We start from the raw sequence: 15195 nt of genomic DNA, 5'->3' as shown, positions 1-15195 counted from the left end.
TGTGCAATGCCATCCCAGACTCTTCGCTGTCCTCCCCTCAATCAATAGCGCTTCGGCAGGGAAAGTGATATACTCTGTCTTATCATTAGCCCTGTTGAGAAATCTAAATCAATCAGGCACGCTAAACCTCCAGGACTCCTTATTGATGTGACTAAGAAAGATGGGTCTGTGTGTGTGTGTGGGTGAGTGTGTGTGTCGCTGTGTTTGCCTGTGAGTGAGTGAGCGCGAGTGTGTGTGTGTGTGTTCAGAAGGAAAAAGTAGATCATGACAAAACTGTAACTCTTTTTGCAGAGTTCATTCCCTGCATGGACAAGCTGTTTGACGAGTCAATCCTCATAGGCTCAGGGTACACAGCCAGAGAAACCCTGAGGTAAGACACCCGACACCCCCACATACATTCACACACACACACGCACATACATAGACACACACACACACCTTTTTGCATCTGTCTGCCCACTGCCCTCCCCACCCTACCCCTCCACAACCTCCCGAGAGGCTTTTGACATGGAAGTGATTTGTTATCAGAAGGGGCTCGGGAACGTTCCGGAAGCACTGGCGCACGGCTCGTTGGTGGATGGCGACGTTGACAGTGATGTTGAGCGAAGGCAACGTCTGTGGACATTTCAGACGTTTCCCCCTAGTCAGTGGGCCGGGTTCCAGTCCAGCTACCATGAAACGGGAAGATTGGGGGGTGGGTGTATGGGGGTGGTGAGAACGAGGCTTGGCAGAGTGGAGCGCTAATGTACCAAAGCTTGAGTCGCCCCAGCGCGCAGAAGAGAGGCGGGTGCCCACATCTCTTTGCCAGCCTGTCACTTCTGCAACGCGTTCCGTCGGGGGCAAAAGCCCATTCTGGCAACCGCTTGCCCGCCCACCCGCCTGCCCGCTTCCCTGCCGCCCCACAGGTGCCGCGCGGCTGCCAACGCTCCCTCGCGCCCTCAGCCGAGCAGCAACCCAGCCGTCAGCCCTCACCCGGCAAATTTGCCCAGGCGGCTGATCTGTCAGGACCATTATTGTCATTTATTCCTGCCACCCCCCCAACCCCCGTCCACTTCCCATCTCCCACTCCCTCAAGTCACCTCACTGCCAAACAGCTCAGGATGGAGGGGGAAGATAATGAGCCTCGCAAAATCAAGAACTTGCAAAGAGATCGGAAGTTTTGGAGAAGAAATCCTTTCGCCTGGAAAGCTGCAAAAAATTCCCCTGACACCGGGGAAATTCAGATTGCTAATGGAGTGCGGACAATAAAGCAATTGCTTTTTAATGACATTACGAACACTGCTGATATTAAATTGGAGTCTGTAGACATACATCTTCGAAGATTTGACAGTAGAAAATTCCAATAACTAATAGAGTAGCTCATTAAGCAAAGGCCTTTTGATTGACATTGCTGTCACCACTGTTTAAATTAGTGTCTCCGATCCCTTTTGTCCTCCATGTCTTTTGACCTTTAACCCCCTCTTCCTCCACAGACCGCTAGCCTACAGCACCCTGGCGGACCTGGTGCACCATGTGCGCCAGAACCTGCCGCTCACCGACCTCTCGCTGGCCGTGCAGCTCTTCGCCAAGAACATCGACGACGAGTCGCTGCCCAGCAGCATCCAGACCATGTCCTGCAAGCTGCTGCTCAACCTGGTGGACTGCATCCGCTCCAAGAGCGAGCAGGAGAACGGAAATGGCCGCGACATCCTCATGAGGATGCTGGAGGTGAGAGCCACCAAACACACCAGTGGTTGTAGGCTTGAATGACTGAGTGTGTTGATGTAGGCTGCACTGATCAGGAAGCACTGAGATCTACAGCAATGGGTATTCATGTGTTATGCACAGGTTAATTTCTTTCTTTTAGCATTTGTGCTAGATTGTCTCTAGCAAATAGAAACCAGCGAGGCTCAAAGTCCCCATTGAATTGGCTTCTGCCACCAGCCCACCTGGTTTTCTCAAACTATGCGAGTGAATGAAGTGTGGTTGAGTTTTCTGTTGGCTGGTTTCCAATGGAGCAGCAGTTCTGGAGGAGTAAAGGTTGATGAAATCAAAGCCTTCTGCTCTGTGTTGAGTAGCTTATTGAAGACATTTGTCACTTTATCTCTGCCAGGTATTTGTGCTGAAGTTCCACACCATCGCTCGCTACCAGCTGCCTGCCATCTTCAAGAAGTGCAAACCCCAGTCAGAGCTGGGTGTGGTCGACACGGCAGTGGTGGCGGCCTTGCCGAGCGTTCCGGCCACGCCCACGGTTGCCACACCTGCCCTCCCTCCCCCGGCGCCCCCCACGCCAGTCACGCCTGCCCCAGCCACAGCCCCGTCCACGCCGTTCGACCGGCCCGGCGAGAAGGAAGACAAGCAGACATTCCAGGTGTCGGACTGCCGAAGCCTGGTGAAGACTCTGGTGTGTGGGGTGAAGACCATCACGTGGGGCATCACGTCTTGCAAGGCACCTGGAGGTAAGGGGTGAAGTTGGACTGTCACGTCCTTAATGGTTACGGTCAAAGGTTCCTTTCTTGTTAGGCTAAAACTGTTTAGCACTGTAGCTGTAAAGTTCTCCAAAAAGTAGCACGGCTGCTGAATTATCATCCACAAAGGTGTCTGATCTTGTGAGCATCGAGCATGAGCTCTGCAAAATTGCGGTGCCACTCAAAGTGAAGGGTGAGTGCGTGTGTGGAGTGCTAGCCGGACTGTTGCGCACGTCGGTGGCGGCGAGAGAAGGCAGGCGTGCAGACAGCGGTCTGATGGCCGAAGCATTCCTAGCTGCACTAATGGTTGTGATTTCACGCCACTGTTCAGAGGAAGAAAACTGTTTTTTACTCTAATTTCCATTGAAGTGAATCCCAGATTTTTGTGCTTTATGGCTGTGTAGAGAAACTTTTTTTTAAATGATCCTTTCATCGTGGCTGTGTCCTCAGCGAATTGCCTAACTTGCCACATCTTAAGAAAAGGCAGGTGCGGCAGGCACCTTGGTCAGCTGCTAACGGCCTCGCCTGGATCTGACAGACTGGCACATTGCAGACATATGCACATCTCATGAAAGTTGCTTTTATGGGCAACACTGCAAAAAAAAGAAGGATTTTTTTTTTTGCCTATGCTAGAGCAAAATGTTTTTGAACACTATGCAACATTTAGTGTTGCAGATATTATGTAAGACATATTTTATGCTCTGGTATGTGGGTTATGCCTTGTGCACATCAATTAGTTTGATACCTTCCTCAAAAATGTTCCTTGCTTATTCCGTTCCAGATGCGCAGTTCATTCCGAACAAGCAACTGCAGCCCAAAGAGACTCAGATCTACATCAAGCTGGTGAAGTACGCTATGCAGGCCTTGGACATCTACCAGGTAAAACCGCTCCCTCATCCGCTAGATTGTCTTGTCTGTAGTCTGTATTAGGGATGCACAAATAATGTACGTTCTAACTAGCGCTAGTGTTCATATTAGTTAGCAATCATATGTCTGCTAGCGTCAACTTTTAAGTTACATTGTAGAGGCTCAGCATGGTGACCTGTTAATGTATTTGCTGGTTCTAGTCTGTTAAAAGACCCACGATTACCAATGCACTTTAATGTGCATTCATCAATTTCCATTACATGACGATGCATGTGATCCTACATATGTGTGTGTCTGCAATGAGAATGGGGACTAATTAGCACTGCACTGAATGACTTTAACATGAGTTATTGCTACACGATAACAAATACACAACTAATATTACTCGATACATATAATTGTGGACATTACACAAGGCAACATGAATCTCATTCATAGCTCATCCAGTCGAAATCTTAACAGGATGAACCCATCTTTATTACAGCGAATCAACATCAGGACATAAATAAATCTCCGCTTAGCATGCTAATCGCTACTAATAGCAACGTGCACTCATAATACACTACCTATACATAAACATTAAAAAAAAAAAAAAAAATTTTTTTTTTTTTTTTTGGTTGTCACCGATACCCGATCTAGAAATGTCGTCAATATCGGCACCGATACATATACAAATATCGGATCGGTGCATCCCTAGAGGTCAGTCCTCATGCAAGTAGCTAAAGCACTTGGAGCTTGTAACTGAAACCGGGATGGCGCCGCTGTTTATAGCTAAAATCTAACTATACTTAAAAACTGGTTACATATTTTCAAAGTTCTTATAGTATCGTTTATATAAAAGGAAAAAAAAAATGATTTTGTAGTGAAACTGTTAAGTTGGCAAAGGCCACAGGGTTGAAGTTGGCCCCATATCACAGAGCCCGCCCCCCTCTTGGCTAGGTACAGATTGCAGGCAACGGGCAGACGTACATCCGCGTGGCCAACTGCCAGACGGTGCGCATGAAGGAGGAGAAAGAGGTGCTGGAGCACTTTGCTGGCGTCTTCACCATGATGAACCCCCTCACCTTCAAGGAGATCTTCCAGACCACCGTTCCTTACATGGTGGAGCGCATCTCCAAGAACTACGCCCTGCAGGTGAAGCCCCACAGCTCTTCCTACATCCCGATATAGTGACTCTTAGCTGCTTCTTTATGTTAATTGATTTTAAGCTTGAGCGCAGACATCAGACATGCATGTTCGTCTTTCAGCTGAGTTAATTATGCAGCAATAAATGTAATAATCTTTATTCTCGGGCACTCAAGTTCTCTTTTCCATTCATTTGAGGCACTAATGGACCACTAGGGCAAACATTCCATCAATTCCTCTGAAAGCCCTCCCACTCTTGCATTGGGGCTTGACTCTACATTACTAGAGGCAAATCCCAATGCGCTCCATCAGTTCCATTTTTAAATCTCTCAACTGAAGTGGTTACAAAATATTTGTATAGTGTTTTCATGGATATTAAAAGGTGCAGGCCGCAATTGAAATCCAATTCACTTTTTTGGCAAATATATTGAATAGCTCCATTAGCTCAGACCAAGCGATAGACGAAATCCAGCCAAGCAACACGTGGCTTTAGGAGCACAGCAGTCCGGGGTGTTTTGAGATTGGCTGTTGAGCTCATCTTTTAGTAACCTTTTCTGGAATCTCAGACATGCCTGCAGACATATGCTTTTATAAGGACTTCCTTTGGGGGTGTTTTTCATTCTTGTACTAATACCCTGTGGGTTCCTCTCCAGATCGTTGCCAACTCCTTCCTGGCCAACCTGTCCACGTCGGCCCTGTTCGCCACCATCCTAGTGGAGTACCTGCTGGAGAGGCTGCCTGAGATGGGCTCCAACGTGGAGCTGTCCAACCTCTACCTCAAGCTCTTCAAGCTGGTGTTCGGCTCCGTCTCCCTCTTCGCCGCCGAGAATGAACAGATGCTGAAGGTGAGCGGATTAGGAGTGGAGGGCGGGGGGGGGGGGGGGGGGGGGTTGGGGGGGGGGGGGCAATGAAAGGAAATTAAATGAAATGAAATGGACTTGATGCTCCTTGTCACTTTAGGCTGGTTAAGTGATGCTCTTGCATGTTCAGTGTGAGTCGGGTTGTGCTCAGGCATTGCGTGGCAGTTGGTTGTCTAATGAAGCACTGTGTAGGAGAGGATTGCATTGCATATCGCGCACGCTTCCAACTCCACCCTCAGTGGAGCACAACGCACGCATTAAACATCCAACATCATGGAGTTGCACAAATGCACTTTCACAGTGGCCTCTACGCACACACACACACCCCAGCATTTTCTCATCAACACTTTGTGCATAACATGGACTTTAATACTGTCTTGTACATTGCACTCAGACCTGTCATATCGAGACACACACACACACACACTTTAAAGCTCCCATTCCCAGTGGTGCCATCAGATGCTGCAGTGATCGGGGCGGCAGTAGCAGTGATTTCTGCCTAATGCGATGTGTCAGCCGGCGCTCTGAGAAATGGCACTGGCACGTCCGATTGACAGGCGAGTCCTTGCTGAAGGTCACACACAAAGAGCTGTGAATCGGGGGTGGGAGGGGGCAGGGGCGGGGAAAAGGGGGAAGGGGTTGGTACAGGCAGGCCTCTTTGCCTCAGCTCCTGCGTCGGAGAGACCCTGATCAGGGAGCGGTTAATAATGTCTGAGCCTGGCAGCTTGGGCTGTTGATTGACGGCTGCAGTCAGCCATACCAGCCATGCCTTTTCTTTTTCTTTGGACTTTGGACTTTTCTTGGCGAACAAGGCACGGTGTTGTAAGGGAAAGGCCAATTAATTTCTCACACCTGGCAGGAGTTATGGGGCTGCTTCCAGTTCTGTTTCTGTCACTCACTCACTCACACACACACACACACACACACACTTTCAACTTTCACATCTAGTGAGAAAAACCAAATTTGCACTTGGGATTCTCTCCGGCAACCTCTTAATTTAGGCTCCGTAGCTCAGGGGTGACTGTAAGGTGTCTAGCCTTCGCCGAATGCTCACACGGTGAGGGGAGACAAGTGATGAGTGGGCTTTGACCCAGCCTGAGGATACTGGGAGTCGTCTTCACCACTGAATCGGTGTCCTTCCCTTCCCAGCTTGCTGTTCTGCTGATGTCTGGCAGAAATACGATCTTGACCTTTTTCCTTCATTGTAAATAATTTTTCTCGTCCTTCCATCAAAGAATCCGCAAGCCATAAAACATTCTTCGATTGCGCAACGTGACAACTTCTCGCAGAGCTGCGAATGGCGGTATTAAAGTATAAAGAATTGGAGCAGGGCATCTCGATGACCCTTTAGATGTGAGAAGCCAGGGTCATTGTTTTAGTTTCTCTCTCCCCCTCTCTGCCACCTCCCTTTGAGCCGGGGAAGAGTAATCACTCATCCGCCGCGCCGTCATCCCTTCATTTTTCACACGCCCGAAGGCCAGCAAGCAGGCCCAGGGGATCCATCCCTGAAGGACGATTCTCTCTCTCTCTCTCTCTCTCTCTCTCTCTCTCTCTCTCTCTCTCTCTCTCTCTCTCTCTCTCTCTCGTGGATGGTCACGCCGCTTGTGTCGAATAATCTCTGTCGGCTCTCAATAGGGAGAGAATGGCATCAACACCACCAAGGTCGGCGGTTCAGCAGGAGCACTTAGACTGTGGTGTTTAGCCGCCGCTCTCGCCCAGGGTGTCCTACACTACTTTGGGGACATGCATTTTTCATCAGCCCCCTTCAGTTAAGAGGATCGCAGCCCGCAGATCTTATCTGCGTTAAAACAAGACACTGCTCTATGGAAAATGATCATTGGGATAATCTTACAGCGGCTAGTTTCTCAGTAAACTGGTGGTTTACGCTACTGAAATACTGGATAATGTGAGGAGATGTTTTTTTTTGGACTGTATGACGTTTAAAAAAAAATATGACCTTTTATCCGTGTCAGTAGAATGTTGTGGCTCTGTTATGCACTATCCCAAGAGTTACTAATGAGGTGGTGTTGTCGCGCTGGTACCCAGTAGCTGCCCCCCCCCCCTCTCCAGTCCAAACCATAGTGAAACCGAAGTGTCAGTGGTGGATCATGAATGACACTGAAAGGATACAGGCCGCGCTCCGTGGTCATAGAGAAGGACCAAAGACATGCAGAGCAGGAAGCGAACCAGAACACCTGCAGATGTAAAATCCTCTCTGAATGAAATGCTCTCCGAATAAATGACAGGCTTGAGGGCAGAGGCCTGTTGCCTGCTGCTTGAAATGTTTATTAGATACGTGAGCACTTTCATAACTATGGAGATATTTTTGGTGTTTTTATTTATTCATTTTTTGAGATGTTGAGGCGTGTGTGTGCGCGTCAGTGTGTGTCCTTCTGTGTATGTGTGCTGAACTTAAGTGAGTCATTATTGTTTCTCTATTACTTTGTCGGAAAGTGCCTTGGGCTCTCACGAGAAATAAATAAAATGAAGAGTTATTATTGCCGTAAAATAAGCTGTTTGTTTGAGTTGCCTTTGCAAGGTTGAACAAAAATAAATGTGTGGGTGTATGATTTCCCACCTCCTCTAACTCTCTCCTCTCCACCTTCTCTAACTCTCCTCTCCTCCTCCTCTAACTCTCCCCTCACTCATCTCCTCTCCTCCTTCTCCACCTCCTCCAGCCTCACCTGCATAAGATCGTGAACAGCTCCATGGAGCTGGCCCAGTCGGCAAAGGAGCCTTACAACTACTTCCTGTTGCTCAGGGCGCTCTTCCGCTCCATCGGGGGCGGCAGCCACGACCTGCTCTACCAGGAGTTCCTGCCCCTGCTGCCCAACCTGCTCCAGGGTATGGACCGCAATACCGTATACCGCACACGTCACACTTTACACACACCTTCACACTTTACACACACCTTCACACTTTACACACACCTTCACACTTTACACACACCGTCACACTTTACACACACCGTCACACTTTCAGGCATGCAAACTTGTCGCTTTTCGGCGAAATTCGCCGTTTTCCCACCGAAATATGCCATTTACGTGAATCGTGTAGATCCGAGGAGTTTTTTTTTTTTTTTAGAGGGGGGGATTTCCGGCGTGCAGCGTTTGGCTGCGGGAAAAAAGTCTAATATATATTTTTTTATATTGAAAACTCGTTATAACCATTACTTTCGAGTTTATGAGTTCGTCTGCCAATGATATGAAAAGCACAACTCTCAGGCTGTCAAAAGAACATAATTAGCCAATGAGAAGTAGATTAGGGCGGGTCTTGGGAAAATGTGCTTTCACCACCGACTTTTCTGTATCGCTCTGCCTACGTAGATGCCAAAGTAGAGATACTGTCACACCGAAGCAGAGTAAGTTCAAGAATCCTTGGGAAGATGCCCTCCTAGTTGATGAAGGATTGAAAAAGAAATGGCGCTGGGCATGGATAGAAGAGATAGGGAAGGACGGTAAGCCTTTTGGTAGCCGGTGTAAGAAGTTAAGAGAAGCAGGTGCTCTCTTGTTGTGCTCAAGAAAGCTATGTATGCAACTAGCGGGAAAACTTCCACTTATGAGTAAGACCCCGCTCGTAGAGCAGCTGTTCGTGCTATCGAACACACAACGCTTTTACTGGGGGCAACAACCACATCTGATGTACCGGCATCCATAACTGACCGTTTATGTGCCCTGAAAATATGCGTGTGTTGTACGTTCATCGCAGAACACAATCCAGGCAAGCTCGCCCAACCCCTGGTGAATTTATGCCAAAAAATAGCTGAAGACAAAATTGCTTTGACTAAACTGTCAATATCCAATCAGCATGCCAGCTATTTTAACCCACACGGCATAACACCAGAGTTTAAAAGACGTATTTCGGAAAAGCTAAAGTTTTCCTTAAATGTCGACGAAGCCACCAACAAGAACCTGGACAATGTCCTCGTTCGTTTTTTTGTTGAAGATTACAACGCAGTAAAAACGCAACACTTGCCAGGCAGGAACATGAATATAGCCTAGCCAATGCCTCAGCAATTAGGCTACTGTATGCTAGAATAAAAGATGTATATTTTATTATACGATTATTTCTTCTGAACGAAGTAATTATGGAAATGTTGCAATATAAAACTACATTCTACAGCTCACTGTTGCTCTTTAACGGTTTAAAGTGAATCACTGTCCTTTTTCATATATCCTCAATGAAATGGTTGCAAATCAAATCTTCTTTCACTGACTGAATTTCACATACCATTATAACATGTCACCTTGTGATTGTAGGTCATCTTGAAATCTTCCAAGGACAAAGCTTAGCAGCAAAACTTGATATCAAAAGAAATCGTAAATGCGACATGTGTTTGTAGTGAGGTGGAATATTGCTGACCCTCTAGGGATTGCAGTTTCAAAAGTCCCACCATAATCTGCCATCATTCATTCCTGTAAATGTGTCGTCGCCACAGGACGACATCCCCCCCTACCCCCTACCCCCCCCCCCCCCCCCCGCTCAGGAATTTTTTGGCTTTAACCCCTGCGTGAAGAAGCGGCAATTTTTCCTCTCACGCAACCTTCTCACCTTTTTCACCCCTGACCAGTTTGCATGCCTGCACTTTACACACACCGTCACACTTTACACACACCTTCACACTTTACACACACCTTCACACTTAACACACACCTTCACACTTAACACACACCTTCACACTTTACACACACCGTCACACTTTACACACACCGTCACACTTTACACACACCGTCACACTTTACACACACCTTTCTCTAAAAAAAAAAACGTTAACATCTTTTTCAGGCTTGAACATGCTGCAGAGCGGCCTGCACAAGCAGCACATGAAGGACCTGTTTGTGGAGCTGTGCCTGACCGTGCCGGTGCGCCTCAGCTCGCTGCTGCCCTACCTGCCCATGCTCATGGACCCGCTGGTGTCGGCGCTCAACGGCTCGCAGACGCTCGTCAGCCAGGGCCTGCGCACGCTCGAGCTCTGCGTGGACAACCTGCAGCCCGACTTTCTCTACGACCACATCCAGCCCGTCCGTGCCGAGTTGATGCAGGTGAGCTCCGCGCCGTGCCGTGATTGGATCGTGATTGGCATACAGTAGCCCAGTCTGTGACTCAAGCAGAATTGGCCAAAAGCTAAGGCTTAAAGTTCATTGCCTTAAAGGTGCTGTGTACAATTCTAATCCAATTCTGTGTGCCCTCAAACTAAAGTGACTTTGTATACAGCCCTGGTTCTATGCTATTTCTCTCTCACTCACTCACTCTCTCTCTCTCACACACACACACACACACACACACACACACACACACACACACACACAGCCGGGGAGGACATCGGAAGCACCGGGACATTTTCCGGTGGCCTGAGGTCACTTTGACCAACGATGATATAGCAAGTAGGAATGGGTTGAGGGTTGAAGTCATACGGAGCCATACACTGTTCCAGCCAGTTAATCGCAGACTGTACTGATCTGTTTGAGTAAACCTTTTCCCCAAGAAAAACATTCAAAAGATGGATTTTTCATTGCACTGAATGTAGAGAATGCAATGTCTGACCTCACTGTGGTGGTGCATTTCGTCCTGCAGGCGCTGTGGCGAACGCTGCGCAACCCGGCCGAGAACATCTCACACGTGGCCTACCGTGTGCTCGGCAAGTTCGGCGGCAGCAACCGCAAGATGCTGAAGGAGTCTCAGCGGCTGCAGTACGTGGTGACTGAGGTGCAGGGCCCCAGCATCAAGGTGGAGTTCACCGACTGCAAGGCCTCCATCCAGCTGCCAATGGAGAAGGTGAGCGCTTGTCTAAATCATGGGTCTAATCTGATCTCAATTAGCCACAGCACAGTGTTTGGTTTTACAGCCTGTACTTCAGGGACTGAAGAAATGAAATTCTGGAAATGTAATCGACCTCTTAGGAGATGAAAAATATTAAGGTGGTTGATTATCCAAGTTTTTTTGTGGGCCTAAGAATCATACAAGACTTATTGGCATGAACAAAAAAAACGAGGGTTGAAGGCGCAGTGTGTAGTATTTGGTGGCGTCAAGCAGCATCATGACTTTCTTTCCAAGTGTGTGGGAGAATGTACATTACTATAAACAGCTTATAGTATTACAACAGTTCTTTACAAAAATGTATCCTTGTGTCAAATTATGAGGTTATTTAAAGTAACACTATGCACCAATTTTACACTTTTTGAGGTATGGTTTTATAGGCAACTAGTTTTGGTAACATCATTTTGATAGCATATGGTGTTATGAAGGACAGATAAACACCTGTGTCTTTCCCACTAGCCATCCAGCATATACCCTTTGTAGTTCTGTGTTCCGGGCTGGAAGAAAAGCTTTCCCAGCATGATACTGCCAGCTATACTGGCAAAAGACACAAGTTAGTGTGTTGGCAAGCTTCTATCAGTGTCAACTGGGCTGTTGGTGGTGTTTGCAATGTTTTTGCATGCCTTTAAGGTAGTTCACTTGCTAGTTTTGGAACAGAACTCATTAATTCTGCTTTTAAAAAGGTATTTAGGAATTGTTTTGTTATTTAGTTTGTAAAACTACAGGCCAGAGCTTCCATGGATTGTAAATTGTTAATTTTGGCAATGTTGGTTGTTGGCTGACATGAGCGCCAAAGCTTTGTTGTTTAACGTAGCTCTTTTGTTGACATTAATTTGCAGCAGCTGTGGGCTGATCTCGGTAACATCCCCGGGTCTTTTGGGTCCCACATAACAAAGATAAATTCTAGTTCTTGCACATGAATGTGAAACTGCAATCCTGTTCGTAATTAGATTTCAACATTGACACAGGGAAAAAGGTTACTCGTGGCGGTAACTACGCCCAAGGCTGTGTTCTAGCTAAAGCCATTAAACAACAAATTGCATTTATAATGGGAGGCTAAATTACCTGTCCAGCACAAAACCGGCAACTTTGGTGTCACTCTATAAACATTTGTACTTCTGGGGCAAGGCCTCACCAATGTTTATCCTTGATTTTTCCCTCACCTGTCCCGATTTTGTTTTGCTTTATATTTTTGCGTCTTTCACAACGAGGATTCCCGCGTCTTTTCCTTTTTTTATGTGTATAATAATGATCCTCCATTTGTCAATTTGGGTTCTCACACATCTCACAACACAAAATGGTTATCCAGCACCAGCAGCCACTGATGGCTGCCCTTTCTTCTGCTTGACCTTTCAACGGACGCCACCAAATTCAAGCTTCCCCTCCAACGTAACAGCCGAAAGGCCCTCTCTCTAGGGTCAATGTTGTCCATTCTGGTGATTTTCTTTTTCTCCGCGTCCCAAATTCGTTTTGGCATTTCAGGGTGGCATGAAATCCTCCCCGTAGAGCAACACGCGAAGGCCCAAGTTGACAGACTTCCTTAGGGGCCTGAGCTGGTTACTCCTACGTCCTCATTCAACATGAAGATGCATTGTTATTACTACTTTAAAAGGAAAAGGAAGGAAGAAAATCTCTGTTAGTCATGGCTTCTATCTTTCTTTGAAACGAACCAGGACTGCGCTGTATTTGCGTCAGCAGTGAGCTCTGTGACGTGCAGCCACAGTGAAGGATGACTGTTCATTTTTCGCTGTGCGCTTCGGGATGGATACGGACGTCAGGCCATTAGATGTTGGCTGCCGGTTTAATGAATGGCCCAGGAAGAGGAGATTAGATAAAGATACAGGATGGGGACTTTCTCTCGTCGCGCTGGACACGGCACGACACACTAATGTTTACTCACCGCCGCTATGGAAACACTGTGCCCACTTGCAGACCTGTTAACCGTTTCCAAAAATGTTTTTTTTTCTTATTGAGGCAGGTCTTGTGTGTGTGTGTGTGTGTGTGTGTGTGTGTGTGCAGGCTGTTTGTTTTTCTTCTGTGACATATCACGAAGCCTGACTTATTTGTTGCTCTCTCTCACATACTCTCTCTCACTTTGATGTTGCACGTTTCAAAAGGAGCTCTCTGGAGAAGCTCTTTCAGAGACACACACACACACACACACACACACACACAAACATGAAACGTATTTACTCACACACATACACACTCTTTTCCTCATTTCAGCTTTGCACACAGAAAAGCCAGAGCCATGTATCCTTGTCAGAGAGGCGCATCTTTCTTTCTTTCTCTCGCCATCCCTCTCTCCCTTTCTTTCTCTCAAAAAAGAGAAAAGAGGACGGTGTCTTCCTCAGGTAATTAAATAGATCATCAGCCTGTAAGCCGGCTGTCCTGTCCTCTCCACCTCCTCTCCTCCTCCACCTCTTCTCCACCTCCCTCCTTTAATCAATCTTGGGCCGGTGCGGCTGACGGGATTATTTACTCCGGCTAATGGTTCCTCCTGCCGCTTGCCACTGCTCGGGAAAACACAAACTGTCATTTCTGTAATTGCGTTTCGCGCCTCAAAGACGGATGCTGCCGCCGCCGCCGTCGCCTCTGCCGCGCCCTGCATGCTTTAATTTCATTTGCATGCGGCTGCGGCGTTGCCATTGGCTGCAGCTGCTTTGTCTTTGTGTGTGTGTGTCCTTGGTGCTGTCTGCATGGATTAAACCCCCCCCCCCCCCCCACACACACACACACGCGCGCACACACACACACACACACACACACACGTCACCCGGTACACAAATACCCATTTACACAAACACACACTCATAAACATGTGCTCAGACACACACACAATGCATAAGTCACTCTGTCCCTCCAAGGCAGAGGCACAGCAGTAGCATCCTCCCAGAGCACTTCAGCGCCCATAATGGGCGTGGGGGGTGGGTGGGTGTGTGCTTGTTTGTTTTATTCTCGCCTGTGTGTGTGTGTCTTTGTCTTGGTGGAGAGTTGTTCAGTTTGATTTTGACATCGGCCCAGCAAAAGCCAATCTGCTTTTCAGCCGAGGCCTGGAGATTTTGCAAATCAGCCCTAATACACCCTGTCAGGAGTCTCTGTCTTTCCCCTCTTTGTTTCTCTCCCTCCCTTCGCTCTCCCCTCCCTCCAAATGATGGAGAGTGATGGCTCAGGTCTCTGCCTATTCCTCCGGCATGCTAATACCTCCCCGGGACAGAGGTGTTAATTGATGCCCCCATTCTTCTCTTCTCCCAGTCCCTGTTAAGATCCTCTGGCACCGGCTCTGGAACATCCATCTCGGGTGCTTGAGCACAGGGCATCTCAAATGAGATTGTGAAGCCAAGCAAGAGCTGACTGAAGCAGTCTTCTGCTTTGCGGTGCGTCCTGCTGTTCTCTCCTTCCCTTTTCTCATCCCTCGTTCTAACTCTTGTGCTCTCGTTATCTCTTTGACTACTCCCAGGCAGCCTGTGAAGCTTATTTGAGTCCACAGCCTGTGATGTAGTTGGGGGGGCGGGGGGTTAAAAAAATCAACACACCAATTCATAGCCTGGTGTAGCAATTAGGGTATCTGGAATGTAATCCATCCCCCTTGGAGAGTAGAGAAGAACCAGAGGTTTGAAGCTCTCCTTGAGAAAGTGTAGTTGCAGTAATCTGGCTAGACAAAGATCCTAGACAAAGTTAACTTCCTGGCACTCTTTCCTTCCACCTTTCACTCTCACTGGTAGCTGCAGCTCTTCAGAATTCAGAGCATCGCCTCGCCTCGCATGTCTCGCTCGCTCTCTCTCTCTCTCTCTCTCTCTCTCTCTCTCTCTCTCTCCCCCCCTCTCTCCCTTCTGATCGCTGGCCCCCTGAGCTCTGATTGGAGCTGTGAGTGGAGCCGCTCTCGTGAAGGGCAGTGTGGTTTGCGGCCTGCTGGCAGCACTGCGAAGGCTGAGCCGGCATGCTCTGCTGGGTCCGATGCAGGGGCCTGTGTGTGTGTGTGTGTGTGTGTGTGTGTGTGTGTGTGTGTGTGGAGGAGGGGTTGGGGCACAGAGTGCTTTGACGAATGGCCCGTTTTTAAAGCTGACAATCCATATGGG

General features: G+C 47.9%; 1 protein-coding gene across 1 annotated transcript in view; it reads left to right on the top strand.

Annotated features, from left to right (window-relative positions):
* Window positions 1-15195, top strand: part of trrap (transformation/transcription domain-associated protein) — a gene marked incomplete at its 3' end in the record, with an annotated part of 97301 nt that overhangs the window by 4821 nt on the left and 77285 nt on the right. Inside the window, 9 exon segments of the mRNA XM_080834265.1 lie at window positions 292-370; window positions 1473-1707; window positions 2093-2438; window positions 3229-3326; window positions 4260-4448; window positions 5093-5284; window positions 7978-8143; window positions 10085-10341; window positions 10874-11074. Coding sequence (XP_080690391.1) covers window positions 292-370; window positions 1473-1707; window positions 2093-2438; window positions 3229-3326; window positions 4260-4448; window positions 5093-5284; window positions 7978-8143; window positions 10085-10341; window positions 10874-11074 — 1763 coding nt within the window.

Source organism: Sprattus sprattus (assembly GCF_963457725.1).
Source record: "Sprattus sprattus genome assembly, chromosome: 3".
In the NCBI taxonomy this organism is placed as follows: Eukaryota; Metazoa; Chordata; class Actinopteri; order Clupeiformes; family Clupeidae; genus Sprattus; species Sprattus sprattus.
Note: the sequence above shows the minus strand (reverse complement) of the source record. Positions and strands in the feature narration are given on the sequence as shown.